General features: G+C 42.5%; 1 protein-coding gene across 1 annotated transcript in view; it reads right to left on the bottom strand.

Annotated features, from left to right (window-relative positions):
• Frmpd3 (FERM and PDZ domain containing 3) overlaps positions 1–16683 on the bottom strand; it is a 95551-nt gene that overhangs the window by 70839 nt on the left and 8029 nt on the right. Inside the window, exons 2-3 of the mRNA XM_055618380.1 lie at positions 6216–6370; positions 2597–2699 (exon numbers count right to left, since the gene is read on the bottom strand). Coding sequence (XP_055474355.1) covers positions 2597–2699; positions 6216–6363 — 251 coding nt within the window. The 5' untranslated portion in view covers positions 6364–6370. The remainder of the gene's footprint in view (positions 1–2596; positions 2700–6215; positions 6371–16683) is intronic.

Raw genomic sequence — 16683 nt, 5'->3', positions numbered from 1 at the left:
CTTTTGATATTCCTTCTTACATTCTCTGTAGAAATCACTAAACCTTAGGTACAATTTTTTTACCTGTAGACTAGAAAATTCTTAAGGAAAACTACAGGCCTGAATTATAGAACTCAAAGGGCACATAGCCAGAGAGCCCTGGAAACCACGTATGATGATTATTGGCCATTTGGTATTTAAGCAAGAAGAGAAACTCAAAGAAAAATCCCAACGGAGGTCATTTGGTCATTATGACTCATACTCAGCAGATTTGTTTTAATTGTGGGACCAAGAAATGAGAGCCAGGGAGCAACAGATGGAAGCCCAGACTCTCCAGATAGCAAATATTCAAAAGCATGAAGAATCTAAAACTCTTCCGACAAGAATTATGCCAACGATCAAAGAGGGTGTGGGGTATGAAGATTCTCTCCCAGGAATACACAATCTTTTAAAATAACTGAGCAAAATGGGAATAGTTTTCCCTGAAGGAGTTTTTCTTCTCCTTGTTGGCCTTTTTAAAATGTTGATAGGAACAAAGGCATTCAAGGAGAGTCGTGCCAGGCCTGACACCACACACCTATTATTCCAGCAGAGAGAAAGGTCTTGAAATTAAGGCCATCTTGGCCTATACAAGAAGACCCTGTCTCAAATATCACCATTGCCTCCACCACTGCCACCATCACCACCAGTAACAATATGAAAGCAGCCTTTATTTTAGTTATTCATGTTTTGTCTAAGACTCCTGCCTAAGGATGTCTAATGAGCATTTCCCACATTTCTTAAGGCAAAGCCCACTGAGCAATCAACTCGAAGATATAGGAAGTTACCAGAGCAAAGAGCTGTATTATAGGCGGAATCTTCTGGGAGCAGGTAATCTTGAATATGAAAGGGCATAGGTCACCTGCTCCAGTCCTTGCCAGTTCTCCCATTCCATTATGAAGAAAATTTTTACAATGACTTGCAGAGCTCTTCATAATCTTCTACAATGTTTCTTCCTTTATCTTACCAGACTCATGGGGATTCTCCCCTATTCCTCCCTCAGGACAAACACAGTGCTGTCTTAAGGGCCTTTACACTAGCTCTTCTTTCTCCAATGTCTTTGCCTCCTTCAAGTCTTTCTTCACCTGTCACCTCCTCAATGGAGCCAATATTGGACAACCTTCAAAATCCTAATTTACTCCTGATATGTTGTACATATAATTACTTACCCTGTCCACTGTTTGTGGAATATATTTTCACTAGATTGCAAATGCTAATAAGCCAAGAAGTTTTGTCTCTTATTCACTGCTGTGTCTTTAAGGTCTAAAATAGTATCTGGTACATAATAGATAATACATATTCATTGAATGAATGAATGGATGAATGAATGAGCCACTAGTACCTGAGTTATCAAAAGGGTAAAGTTTGTTTTCACACTGAAGGAGCTCCAGAATCCCTCACAAAATTGGACTACTTTGCTCTAGGGTACAAAGACATGCACTAGAAGCAAAGAAAGACTTCCCAGGGGCCTGGCTAACAGAACTTCAGCTTGTACCAATGGGGTAAAGGAGAGTTCTCTCCACACTGGTGTAGTAGTGGAGGGTGAAGGGCACATTGTAAGAGTAGGTCAATATAATGGACAATTGAACTTGAAGAGACAAACAAGAGTCATTAGGGACAAGAGGTATTGAGTCACCGGGAGACTATGGCAAGAAGACCTACTCTGGACTTCAGGACAGAGCATTCCAATACCTCTCAAGCAGATAGCAAAGTGTTGTACTGCATACAGAAAGCAAAGTCTGCCTCTGAAAGCCAGTGAGTGTCTCGGGGAACAAGTGGGCTTTTCAGAGTTTAAAAAAGACGAATAGAAGGAAAACTCTCTGAACCAAGTACAAGCAAAGAAGAGAGAAGCAAAGATGAAGGCTGATTATAGAAGACAGAAAGAGAGAGGGAGAGAGAGTCCCCCAAGCTGAGGTTAGCTCACAGAATTTAGTTTTCACATCTATCCTCTTGTTTCTTATCAAGAAAACTGTACAAAGGTGTGACCATATGGTATGGGACAAGGAGTGTGTGTGTGTGTGTGTGTTCGCATGCGCGCGCACGAATATGTGCATATAAGGGATGAGCAAACACAGAGTGATTACTCTGAATTCATGAATGGCTGTGACGTTTCTCTCTCACTGGCTTCCATCTGTGGAAGACATTAAAGTGGCATGAATACTAAAGAATAATCTCTCTCTCTCTCTCTCTCTCTCTCTCTCTCGTGTGTGTGTGTGTGTGTGTGTGTGTGTGTGTGTGTGTGGTGTATTGGGTTCTCATCAGTCACTTGGAACATCCCACTGCACAGTAACTCCAAAACTCCAAAACAAAAAGGCTTGGGTACAAAGACAAGTTGGGGAGGACAAAGCAGGAAGGCTCTTCTTTTTGTTTTCTCATGTCACTGGCAGAGTATATGAGGCCTGTGGTGACCCTTACTGGCTGATACCCACAGTTCTAGGTGGCCAGGAGCATTGGCTAGAGCTGATTTTCTTCAGAAGTTTTCTCCCGAGGACTTTGGAGAATGTAGTCCTTTGCTACCGGTGGGACAGGGGTGGGGACACTGCTCAGCTCCTGTCAAGGCCCCAGAGGCCCCTGTTACCTGATGAGTTCTATGAACCTCTCCCTGGGGGCTTCACTCACGTCCTCCTCATTAATAGCCACAATCTGGTCACCAGCCAGGAGCTTGTCCTCAGAGGGGCCTCCTGCAGAGGAGAGGAGAGAGGCATGAGGGCTCAGAGCTACTGTGAGGGAAGCGCATGTCAGTGCCTGAGGGGGTCAAGCCAATAAAGAGAGAGAACTCCAGAGGCGGCCCGCCAATGATGCAGACTGAAGCATGGTGTGGCAGAGGTGTACTAGTTCCTACTTCTGTCTGTAGAGGACAGAGGAATGAAGACAGAGAATGGAGCAGAGCCCCTTTAGCAGAGCATGGCATAGGAACAAAAGGCCCCAAGCTCAGACACAATTGTAAGTGCTTGACTGGCTTGGTTCTAAAGAGGAAGAGAGACTCCTGTCTGATTTGAGGGGTTTCCTTAAGCAAAATGAATGGTTTCCAGACTACTGGAGATAGTGCAAGTGACAAGAGCAGAGGGAGGAATCTTCTCACTTGAATATTATTGATATTTATTCTAGAGTGGTTTAGGTGCTCATATGCTTGGAGTGAGGGGGATGGATTTTAAGACTTAAAGGGTTTAACTTATTGCAACACTGAGAGATGCTATCCTCTACAAATGTGTAAACAAAGTATGGGTCCCTTAGGCAGCAGGAAACCTGCCTGCTGCCTTTCCCATCTCCAGCGATGAGGTTAAGGACAGGTCTATGAAAATGTTATGTGCCTTGGTTATGATAAAGGGTGGGCTAGAGAAGTACCACAAGCTGCACTGCCTCTGCTATCTAGGAAAGTTTTCTTTCTTTTTTGAGAAAAGCTTTTCAGAGACCGGAAGAGAATAAGAAGTCAGATCCAGCATGATTCAACCCCCAATGAAAACCTAATGATATGTCCCATTCTCAAGCTGGCTTTGATTGTTATTCATGGCCATTTTAAAAGGCCAGATCCCGACGTTTCTTGCTGCAAAGAAGTGTGCTGCCCTTTGCTTCACAAAGAAGTGTGTTTTTACCCCACAAAACATATACATAGCAAACATGTCACTAGTCCAGGTGACATATTTGGATCAGGTGTGATGGCGCAGGCCTATAATCCCAACTTCTAAAGAGGCTGAGACAGGAAGATCTGAACTTCTAGAGTCAAGGCCACTAAGTAAGTTCAAGGCCAGTCTGAGAAACTTAGCAAGACCCTGTGTGAAGATCTTGTGAGAAGACAGGCGGGAAGTAAAGATTTAGTTTAGCCCTTCATACATGGGGTTTAATCCCACATACAACAATAGTCACTTGAGGCTATGTCAGTGGCTCCAGAGCCAAGGACTCATGTGCCAGCACAGCCAGAAGGAGTCACCAATGGAACAACAATGGAATTTACTAGGCCATGCCTCCTGACAGCCCACTGACTTCAGGAATTGTGGGCATGGGGTTGACAGCCATACTCTTTATAGCCACAAAGAACTGGACTATAATCCTGCAGTCACAATTCACTAGCTGTACGACCTTGAGTGGGACTTTGAATGTCTCCCAGTTGCTTATCTGTTAACTGAGAAAATGACAGTCCTATACATCATAAGAATTTTTGGAAGATAAATGAGATGATGGATGTATAGTACTTAAAATAGCTGATTAAGCCAGGTAAAGCAGCCCACACTTTTAATCCTAGTCCTTGAGAAGTGGAGGCAGGAGGATCAGGAGCTCAAGGCCAGTCTTAATTAAGAAGGGAGTTAAAGGCCAACTTGGGCTGTGTAAAATCTTGTCTCAAAAATAGAACAAAACAAAGAATACAAAATAGCTGATCACTGTTGGTGAGAACTGAATAAATGATGGTTACTGGATATTCTAAGGGGCAATTCCTTCCATTTGTCTCATTACTTATATCTACTTCTATCAAAACCAAGTATCTTTGGCTAGAGATGTAACTCAGGTGGCAAAGTGGTTGCTTAGCATGCACTAGGTCATAGGTTCACTCCAAAGAAACACACAAACTGGATGTGGTGGTGCACACCTATAATCCTAACACTGGAGAGACTGAGGCAGGACAATTATGTAAGTCCAAAGCCAGCCTGGCCTACAAAGCTGATATCAGGTCAGCCAGAGCTCCACAAGACCCTGTTTCCAAAACAAACAAAAACCAACCAAATGAAAATTTCAGTCTCTTAGGTGGAGGCCACTTTACCTATGTCCCTTCCTTCTTTAGGGATGGGATGGGGAAGAAAGAAGGCTTCTTTCCAGTCTTCAAATTCTGTTTACTTTGAAGTTAAAGTAGGAGTTCTTGGTACTCTATTTTTATACTAGGTTTTACCTGCTCCTTCTTCCCAAGACAAATTTTATTTCTGATCAGAAGGCAAAACTCTTGCCAAACTATATGACTGACTAAGGAGCCTTAGGTTATTCACCAACTCCTATATTGAATTTTGTTTGCTTGCGCCCTCTGGTTGAAGAGAGCTTATAGAAAAAAAACTATTTTCCTCTTTCCTTTGAGGATAGCGAAATTCATCAAATTTCTGCAAGACCAGTTTATACTCTGGCTGCTCCTTTTGACTGAGTGAGAAACTGTTGTAAACATTTCAGGCCTCAGGCCTAGCAAGGGAGGAATAAAGCTCATTTCTGTCAATGCACAGAAAATTCAAGCACAACAGTGTTCCAGCTAGGTTTCATTCACAGTGGCAGGGCTTTCCACTTGGGGGTGGGGTGCTTGTTCCTCTTCCCATCCCATACAGTCCCTTTCAAGCCCAACTTACCCCTCACCTACGCAGAGGGGCTCTGAGCAAACCCTTGTCCAGCTGCTTCCTAGGTTAATGACCCCTGGCTATGCCTCAGTTTCCTTATTAGGAAAATGGGAGTGGTTTCTCTTACCTTGCTGTCTTTGCTGTGAGAACAAAACAAACAGAAATAAAGAATATAGGAGATGCTTCATCAGCTTTTGCTACTGCCATTCTGGCCTTGAGATGGTTCACTTTGTTTTCCTTTTCCCATCCCACCAGTGGTTTCAAGCCTAATTCTGTTCTTCACCTGCTCATTGATTTCCTCAATAGCCCCCATAGCCTGGAGATCAGATTCTCTGTGTGTGTGTGTGACATGTGAGTATGGACACAGGCATGCTACTGTGTATGTGTGGACATCAGAGAACAGCTTTGTGAAGTTGATTATTTCCTTCCACATTTATGTGGGTTCTAGGGATCAAACTTAGGTCATTAGACCTGAACAGCAAGTGCTTTTATTCACTGAGCCATCTCTCTGGTCCCCAAATTCTTGAGTATAGGAGCCATATCTTTTGATTCCCCACAACACTGCTGGGCTTAGAGTGGGCATTCTATAAATACTCATTGAATTAATTTCAATGATACTTTCTCATCCAAGGTATGATGTCTCTCCTATGCATGTTCTGTGCAAAGGGAAAATTTTGTTTTTGTTTTTAATTTTTTTTTTTCAAATTCTCTTAACTGCATACCTCAGGGCCACACCACCTAAATAGTTTGTCATTAGTTGGTAAATCTTTACCCACTCTTGGTAAATTACTCCATAAGCCCATATATCAAGAAAGCTTTGCTTTCTAGGAAGATACATAAACATTGGAGATAAAAGCCAGAGGCTGGGGGTACCCTCTGAGGGACACCTACCTGGCCTCACAGATCGAACCATCACAGGCCTCTCACTGCCAGCCACGAAGCCAAAGCCATATATAGGGTCTCGGTGAATGATCACTTGTCGCAGTGTCTCTGCTGGCAGCTGTACACATTCCATATCATTTGTGCACTCTTCCTGCATCACATGACTGGGGGAAGGGGAAGATAGGAACAAAAAAAGATGCAAAGGGAACTAAGCCTCAAAACCAGCTGTGAAGGACATCAATTATGGTTCTGGCTATGATACCTGGGAGATCACAGCTTAATTTCCTAAATGCTTTGGGACAGGCAGAAGCAATGGCTACCTCATAGTTAATACTGGAGTGAAAGGGAGCTAGGGAGGAGAAGCCACTGTCTCCAGGAGAAACTGGTGACATGGCAATTGCAAGTCACATTCATTCTTTATGATGTTGGGACTCTAGAAGAAGCCCACATGCAAATATATTGTTCAGAAGTTAACTGGTATCACCTACCTTAATTGGCTATTAACTCCCTAGAGAAAACTAACCCCCCAGGGAACAGGGCACAAAATCATGAGAATATTTGGGAAAGGAAATGTGAAGTCATTCTAGAATGGGGACCATCTTCATGAAGTCCTCGTGCAATTTTAAACTTTAATGTCTATTAGGTGATATATAAAAAGGGACTATTTAGGTGGCATATATAAACAAACATGCTAATGTTCATGACCATTACTTTACACAATTGTAAATAATGCCAACTTATTTCACTTAATGGGACAGCTGGAAAATGGCTCCTGTGGGCCAGAAGGGAGCTTCTTCCTAAAGCTGCTGACAGATCTGAAACTCAGCCAAGGCTGGGGAAGAAGAAATATTTTCCTCACACCTGGGGAAGATTCCAGGCTGTTCTCTTGATGCCTACAGCTTAAGCTCCTAAAGGATAGAAATACACAGAACTGTATAAAACTTCTACACCAAGGGCCAGGATGAGGTCTTCTTCAGGCTGATAGGTCCGGGGCTAGCATTTGGATGAAGAGCCTGAGGAGTGGGGCTTTAAGGACAATGGCATCTGTGGGACACTGGGTTCCAGGGACAAGGGAATTAGGAAAAGAGGAAATGATGGTCAAAGAAAAGAGCTAAGCAGGCAGAGTTGGAAGATAGAGGGCCAGAGCCAAGGGGCTGAGAATCTTAGCAACCTGATTTGGCTTCTGGTACCCTCGGGATTTCAGGCATGGCATGTGAGCCTAGGTTCCTTACCTCAGTATATTTATTCTCTAAAATTAAAGTTCTAATCCTCTATTAGAGGACTAGAAGTTAATTAATCAAACTAGTACAAGGTTTGTAAAAGATGTGGGAGGCTTTGACATGGTGAGGGTGATGTAATTGTTGACTAGCTAAGAATTCCAAATACTTCAGTGGCAGTTGGGTTCAAGCAGCTAGGTTGTTTATCAGGAATCAACTAATTAGAGCTGAGCATTAGACTATTCATGGAGGAGGTGAGATTTGAAAGATAGATGATAGTCCAGCAAAGACCCCTGCTGCTGTGTCCCTCATACCAGACCAGGGCTGATGTGAATCCAGCCACATGTACTCTAGTTGTACCTATTTTGGCCTGGAGACTGTCTCTCATATCTTAGAGAGGGGGAAAGGGATGCTAGGATGGCCTAAGTCTCTAGAAAGGAAATTTAGAAGTTGGCTCCCTGCCTTCTTCCTACCTTAGTAAGACAAATGACAGGCACAAAACAGCTGGAAGGTGTCTTGTTGTTGTCCTGGATAGGTATTTTTGTGGTACTGGGGATTTTTGAGGGTGACCTGAGGTGCTCTTCTGACTTCTGTTTATGCTGGCATATATAAGTTTAGCCTTAAAGTGAGTCAGAGAACATTGTCTTTAGTTTCCATCTTGCCTCAGCCTTGAGGCTGCTGCTCAAAAGAGCCTTTGTCTCCTGTCATCCAGTCTCAAAGAAAACAAGAAGCCCATTCCTGGGGTGACATAAACTGGTTGCCAATGTGGGTACCCACTGAGGCATGGTAGATGATTGAGAACCTGCTGAGCTGCACAGCTTTGGTGTGGGGAACAAAGAGGCTGCAGGTATGCCAAGGAAGTATTCAGTACTGTCCTGCATTCACCCTCCTATACCAAGCACTCACAATCTAGATTTACACACACCCCCTTTCTTTTCCTGAAGCTGGAGACACTTCAGCCTTCAGTGGGTCTTAAGGTACTAGCAGTACTGATGAAAAAGTCACTCTTCGAACCAGAGCAACCAATGAGCCAAAAGCCTTTTGTGACATGTTTCGCTTTAGTTTTCTGACTCACATTAGCCAGCCAATGAGTATTTCCTGAGTCTCTCCTCAGGCAGTCAATCCATGAGGTCATTGAGAAGTTATGAGTCTTTGGCTACAAAGAGCTACCAGTCTATCTGGAAGAGAAAAGACAAGGGTCCAATGCACACAAGAATTACAGTGTGATCAAGACCAGCAGATGAACCTGACAATGAAGTCAAACTTGTGTGTTCAAAGAAAGTTTGGGGAAGCAGGAGAAGGTGCCATGGAGGGGGTGGGGATGGTTCTGGCTGGCTAGGAAAAGACAGAGTGTGGAGAGGCATGGGCAGCCAAGTTCTCTCTCACAGGGACCCAGCTATTCTCCACCACTAAAATCATGTCTCCAGGTGAGACAAACACATTTTCTTCCTCATTAGTGTTGTCTCTGAGCTGAAATAACTATCCTCAACTGGGTCCCTTTCAATTCTACAAGTGGCTGATGCCTCACAGTGCCCAGACCTTCCCACACATCTTGGGTCAGGGGAGAAATCTCTATTAGCAGACCCAAGAGGCCATTTTATAATCCAAATGGAAAGTCTTTCTTCCTTCCTGAGGTCTGCATTTTTCAGTGTCTGCATCCAAGTCCCTCTGAAATTTGTGAAGTGTCTGAAGACTTGGGAGTGTCACTGAAGGCAAGGAGTGATGGATGAGCGGATCTCAGCTGTTCAAGTGCCATGTGGCTGCCTTCGTGGGGACACTAGGCAATTTGACTTGGCTTTTGGTCTATCCAAACATGGTAACCCTGAGAAAATTAAGAATCAGCCAAAGCTCATGAGCCCCTCATTGCTTTATTTCTGTCCTTTTTTCTAGCTAGTGTCTCTAAAGTATCTGCTCATTCTACACTATGGTGACCCTCTCCATTCAGTGATCCAAGAAAAAGTTCTAGCCTTTTCCTTCTGCCTCATAGTAACAACCCTTTAGGTCTATGTGCTTCTTTGCATATTGACACTTATTACCTCATTTGAGGAAAAAGTACTTTCACATCCATTATCTTCTCACAGTGCTATCTGTCCTGCCAAAGAGGTGAGGTGACTGCTCCTCCCCAAGCCCTCAAGGTAGAAGGAGTAGAAACCCAGAGGCTGAGCACATTCATGATCCAGCTGGAGCCAAATCTCCTTGGCAGGTCCCGAAATCCGAGCACCACCAACTACAGGCTGTCAGACTCTGGGACCCTTGACCACCCAGAATTTCCATTGCAAGACAGCTCCAGCCCTGTGAATAGTAGCATGCCACGTCCTGGCCAGGCCTGGATGCTCAGCATACATTATAATCAACCTGTCTCTGATCCTGTTCACTTTGTGTTGTTGGGAAAATGAAATGAGATCATGGCTACAGAAGAGAAGCACTTAGAAGGTTAAGCATGTCATGAGAATGTAGAGGTGACAATATTATGGGTAGCATTATTCAGGGAGGCCAGAAGAACAGAGAAAAAGAGCAGAAAATGAACCTTCACTCAAAGTCACACCCTTTCTTTTCAAGAGACAGCCCCACAATGCACTCTGCTTCTTCCTTAGCCAGGCAGACTATTTCCTGGCCCAACTCTCAGACAATCTGACTATATTTGAAAGCCTTGATTCCTCTGTGGACTAACCTGACCTCTTTGGCTAGATAGAGTGTGGAGAGGCATGGGCAGCAGGAAGAGAAAGCAGGAGCTGGAGTACACACTAACCAGTGTTGCTAGGCAGGATGAGGCTAAAGACAGATGATTTGACAGGGCAATGAAATAGGTTCTGAGCTAATGCTCTATCTTTTTATGCTTTGGGGCAGGAGGACTAAAATGTTACAGTTACATTTCCAGACATTGGCTTTTAGTTCTCCATCTCTCTTTGCCTTTGGCTCCTTTTTCTTTACATTTGGTTGGCTCCTTGGGGAGTCTTGTCATTCTCCTTGAAACTGGCAGGATTTGGAGCCATGTGGGGCCAATTAGCCCTCTGATTCCAGTAACTGGATCCTGACTCTCCTGGAAGCTCTAAAGCTCCAGCACACAGGCAAGCAGCTGGGTCCCTATGAGATGCCATGGACTCCATGTGGCAGTAACGGGAGCCCCATCTCTAGAGCTCTGAAATAGCTCCTATGGGTGAAAACCTCTTTCCTCTTGTAAAGGTGCTCTCACCTCTCATTTCAGTTAGCTGCTTCTTACTGTGTAGTGCTGCTCAAATTTTAGTGTGCACATGGATCATTTGTTGGTATTACCAAATTATTCTGGGGCAGCAGGTCTGTAGTCAGCTGTGACATTTTGACACACTCTAGTGTGATGCTACTGCTGACTACAATTTGGGAAGCAAAGACATTATCCTTAGAAAATGGGAGGACCACAGTCTGGTGGAAGGCTTGAGGTGTTTCTACTCTGTTTTGTTGTACCACTAAAGGTCCCAGTTATAACAAAACTGTTGCCAGGGGTGGTGGAATGCATGTGTAATCTCAGGAGTTGGGATAAAGAAACAAGAAGATCAAGGGTTCAAGGTCATCCTCAAGCTACAGAGGCCAGCCTTGTACATGCCACCTTGTTTTAAAAATACTAAAATCAAATCAGTAAAAAAACCATTATCATCTATCATGGGCACATAGATTTATGTAAACAAAGCTCTGGATGGCTGAATCAGATTTATCTGAGGAAAGAATATGGAGAGCTTTAAACATTTGTGAAATAAGACAGGCAAGGTTGCACTAGGACAAGGAGAGGAAAGATAGGGATATATTTGGCCCTACTGAAGAATTTGGTCAGCCAAAGTGTAGCCCATGGACTAGAGATGTCAGGTAAGTTAGATGCTGAAAGGAGATACTGTAAAGTAACAGTATTAGGTGTTTACTGAGGACTTAACATGCTCCAGGCTCTAGCCACGTATTATCCACCTCCACCTTTATAGCAACCCCCTGAGCTAGGCAGTAGTATGAGTATTTTACAGATAAGTAAATGGACAGGAGAGATCCATACAACCTGGTAAAGAATATACACTTATAAATTACACGGAATTGTGACATGAACCCAGATCTGCCAACTAGTCCATGATTTATTTTTTTATTATTTTTATTTTATTTGCCAAGAAGAATCTATAGGCCTAGCATATTCTCAAAATGTAGTGAGATTGGCTTGGTGGAGTGTTCGTCCACAGTGAATGGAGGGCTGTTTCAATGCTGTCTTTATAAGCAGCCATCTTTGAAGCCAGCACACCAGTAAGTGACATTAGCGACTCTAGGCACAGAACTGACCTCCTTTTATTTGTGGATGATATAGTCTAAGGCCACCCTCTCACCTAATGGTACCTTAAATCAAAGATAATATAAAAATCTATATATATTATGTTTTTTTTCCTGTACACACATCCCCACGATAAAGTTTAATTTAATAAGTGAGGCAGGCAGAGTAAGGAATTAACAACAATAAAAAGAAAGGTGGTTTTACTGGCACACATCTGTAATCCCAATACTCCGGAGGTTAAGTCCACAGGTTCAGGAGTTTGTGGTCACCCTAGGCTAAATAACGAGTTTCAGGCCAACTTTGGGTATACAGTAAGAGTCCTGACTGAAAGATGAAGTGGGGACTAACCACAACAATGTACTTGTGGTGGCTTGAATAAGAATGGCCCTCCATAGACACATATATTTGAATACTTGGTTCCAGTTGGTGAAACTGTTTTAGGGACCAATTACGAGTTGTGGCCTTGTTGAAAGAGGTGTGCTACTGAGGGTAGGTTCTGAGGTTTCAAAATGCCTTGCCAGTCGCTTCTCTCTTTCTCTCTCTCTTTCTTTCACTTGCAGATCAGATGTAGAACTCTCAGGTATTTCTCAGTACCATGCTTGCCTGCCTGCTTCCATGATACCCACCATGATGGTAGTGGACTCACCCTCTGAAACTATAAGAAGCTCCCAATGAAATGAGTTATTATAAGTTGCCTTGCTCATGGTGTCTCTTCACAGCAATAGAACAGTAACTAAGATAGCACTATTAAAATTATTGTGAATGTATAAATTGTTTACTTTTGGAATTTTTCATTTGATGATGCAGGGCTCCAGCTGAATGAAGAGAACTGAAACTGCAGAAAGTGAAACCATCAGCTGAGAGAGGTTAAATGTCATGACCTGTCCACAATCTAATACTACCTAACTCTTCTCCCTTCCTTTGCGCCCTCTGGAGTTCTTAGTCAACAGCAAACTGTCATGTATTTTCCATTTCTCTTCCAAAACTGCCTGCCATCTTCTTTCCACTCGGAGACCTGGTTATTCCTTTCCTGCTTGTTCTTCTGCTACTGTGTAAGTAGGCATGGTATGAAGGAAACCAACATCCCTGACAGATGGAAGTTTTCAGTGGTTTTTGGTTGCCTTGAATGGTTCCCCTTCCCTCATTTTGGATTGGTCAGCTTAGACAAAGACAGGTGAACTGGCAGGCTCACAGCTTGAGGTAAACATGAGTAGGACTAATCAGCTGGTGGGGGTGGGAATGGGAACTCTGCTGGCAGAAGGAAAAGTCCACCAGGCCTTTATTTAAGATCGGAGGTTTCAAAAACCTCCTTTATTTCAGATCAAGAGCTCAGAAATGTGCTACTTTTCTTATGTCTCCTTATCAGAGTTCTGTCCAGCCTCCAGTCCCTCATTTTCAAGTGTAAGCTGCTTATTTTTTTTTCAGTTTGTTTTTGTTTCTTTCTCTGGAATCTCAAGTCCTCAGGGCCTGCAGGGGATGTAGGCACTCTGTACTTACCAGAGCTGTCTCTAGGCCATTAGTTCTTTCTTCTGAAATGCCCCAATCTGAGGAACCTGCCTGTTGCCAGCCTTCCTCCCTCTTTAGTGCCACCTACAGGCTTTCTATGTAGATCCCAAGGTCACTGAGGACTTTAGTTTCTAATCATATATGATCTCCTCCTCCAGTCTTTTAAAAAAGAAATCTTCATGCACTATACATAACATGAAATTTAAAACTTCAGCCGTTTTCAGTTGTACAGTTAGTTCTGTGACATTAAAATCACTCACATTGCTTTGCAACTCTCACAATCATCCATCTCCAGAATGCTTTCCTCTTCACAAACAAAAATTTATTCGTTTGGCATATTTCAGAGACTATAATGTCTTCAGGATTCATCCATATTTTAGCCTGGGTCAGTATCTTTTTCCTTTTAAGACTCTGTGGTATTCTATGTATGTGCCATATTTTATTCATCTGTTGATGGACAGTTAGATTGTTCCCAACATTTGGTTACTTCGAATAATGCTGCTATGAATACAGGTGTACACATATCTGCTGGAGCCTTGATTTCAGTTTCGAGGGGATTACACCCATGTTTTCATTTCTCTTAAAGGTTCATGTCTCTAGGGCTTAGTTGCTATTTGAAAAGTGATTGGATTCCAGGAATCTGAGTCAGTCAATAGATTGATCCCATGATGGCTATAAAATGTGATGGTGTTATTGGGAGGTGGTAGAAAGTGGGAGGAGGGAGCTTTGTTTGAATGAATAAAGACGTCACTAGTGAATTACCCTGGAAAAATCCAATCTTGTCCCTTTTCTCTGTTTCCTGGTTGCCACAATGTATGAAGTTTTCCTTTGTCATGACCTTCCTCCATGATGTTTCTACTGTGCCATGGGCCTAAAGTCAGTGGAAGGAGCAAATTGTGCATGGAAATCTATGAAACCATGATCCAACATCAATTTATCCTCTTTTAAAATTATTTCTCTGAAATATTTGTTATAGCAACAAAAAACTGATTAATCCAACTTAGAATTGGGATTGCTAGGTATTATGAGAACTCTATGCTTATTTTTTTGAGGAATGGCCATACTGCATCTATGCCACTTCTCTCCAGCAAACACTTATTTTCTGTTTATTGTTTTGTTTTCATAATAGCTATCCCAAGAGAGGGCCCACTCCTACCTTTGATGTCACTATTGCTGAATCCAATGTCTATAAGTTGACGAGGAAGCCATAGAAAACAACTTCTTCCACTGAACTTACTTCATTATCATACGTTGGTAGACATTATCAACTATTGTACTAACTCCTAAATCTCCAGTGATAACTCTCCATAACAAACTATGCTATGTACTATACTTCCAACTTTCTTTCAAAGCGTTTCCATTGTAGGAGTCATCAGAATGCATGATGGTCACTTATTTGCTTCCCACATTCCCTGGAAATCTCCTTTCTCATTCTCTCTTGAGTCAACTCTATTTGCTAGCTCTCTAGATATCAAATTGTCCTGCTTCTTCATTATTTTTCTCCTTCAAGCTCTTTCTTAGCTTTGAGTCCCCACTTCCCCAGATTGTAAGTTCTTGGTCTTCAATTTTGACCATTCTCTCCAAAACACCTTCAACTCTCTTCTTTCCTCTCTCTCTGCCAGGATTTCCAGATCAAACCTCATTCTAGATGAACTCAACAACATATAATCTTAGAGTAGTTGGAGGAAGCTTCAAACAAACTGTGCAGCTGGTTAGCTGGCTTTCATGTTAACTCACTGGTCTCAAATCTGGTGCATATTTTCACTGATCTTTGGCCATTTCCTTCTCACCCTCTAATATGCCTATCCCATATCTTCTTTTCTCAGTCTTCCCATCAGCTCAATTTGAGACTTTAAGACCTCTCAACTTATGGAACTAAAACACCAGAAGTTATCCAATAAGATTACTCTCATTCCACTACCACTAAATGCATACAGCACTACCACTAAATGCATACAACTTTACCTTGCTAAAGTGGAAGATATTTTTTTCTTCTATCAATGGCAATCCTTGTCACGTATGTTATGGTACCAACCTCTCTTACTCTATCAAGCATTTTACTCCTTTGGGTATCCACTCTCTTCCTTAAAATAGCCACTTCCAAAACCATGCTGCCACATTCATGAAAACTCTCTGTCCTTATGAAAACAAACCAAAACACCTCCCACTACTACACAATCACTTTTAAGTTACTGATCTATTTTCTTGCTCCTTTTCAGAGAATAATTTGCCAAAAAATTTCCCAAACTTCCACAAGTACTTTCATCTCATCCCCGCCCCCGATCACTTATGATATGGCTTTTGTATCTATCACTTCATATTTGCTCTTTTAAGGGACTCTTCTATCTTTTATGGGTATCCATCCCTTGGTCCTGCCCTTACATCACCTCTCACCAAATGCAGACAAAAATGGCAACTCTCTCCTTCCACATGCTCCTGCTTGGTTTCTGTGAACATCTCCTGATTGTCCTTCTACTTCTTTGGTTCCTTTTCAACAGTCTCTTCTATAGGTCTCTATCACAAGCACTAGATACAGGAGTTCTGTGGATCTCTGCTTTTAGTTCTCATTTTTCCTTTTCAACCGTCTCTTTGGTTCCTTTTCAACAGTCTCTTCTATAGGTCTCTATCACAAGCACTAGATACAGGGGTTCTGTGGATCTCTGCTTTTAGTTCTCATTTTTCTCTCTTTTCTTTCCCAAGGTGGTGCCATGTAGCACCTTCACTTTAAACATAATCAACATGTAGATACTATCTCGAAACTTACATTCTACTTTCTCTTCAGGAGTTCCCAGACTCTTAGACACTGACATTTCTATTTTTATATCTCCCAGAATTCTGAAACTTAACATGGCAGAAACTGAACTCTTGATTTTTTTTTCTTTCCAAAACTTCATTCAGCATTCTTCATCTCAGTACATGGCACTGAGTCAAACTGGAAACCCGAGTTCTTCTTGAAGCCTATCTTTCCTTTTTCACCCCTGACATCCCAATTTCTCAGTAACTATTGTCAGCTGTCACTTCAAAATACATCCAGAATGTTTCCAATTCTCTCCATCTCCATGGCTGTCACTAATGCAAGCCACTATCCCTTCTCCTGTGGATTGCTGCAGCTGCCTCTTTATTGGCCTTCCTTATCACCCTTGTCTCCTTCTAAATTTGGCATTATAAGTGTGGCAATAGTTGAGACCAGAGACAGTCCCTTGCTTAAAACCCTTAGACATTCTCTATTTGTGGTAAATAATATTAAATGCATGCCCCTTGTGATTTCCCAAGACTATTCTTATTATTGACTATTACAGTCTGGCCCCACAAGGTACTTTTGAGTTTCTCACCGTACCAAGTTCTTTGCCATCCAAGGCCAGCACACCTGGTATTCTATTTTCCTGGAAACCTCTTCTCCTATTTTCCACATGGTTGATCTTTCCTCCTTTATGTCTATTATTAAATATCACTCCCTCCCAGAGGCCTTTACTGG

Source organism: Psammomys obesus, unplaced genomic scaffold (genome assembly GCF_907164565.1).
Source record: "Psammomys obesus unplaced genomic scaffold, mPsaObe1.curated_primary_1811, whole genome shotgun sequence".
NCBI classification, from domain to species: domain Eukaryota; kingdom Metazoa; phylum Chordata; class Mammalia; order Rodentia; family Muridae; genus Psammomys; species Psammomys obesus.
The sequence above is the reverse complement of the archived record's forward strand: the minus strand, read 5'-3'. Positions and strand labels throughout refer to the sequence as shown.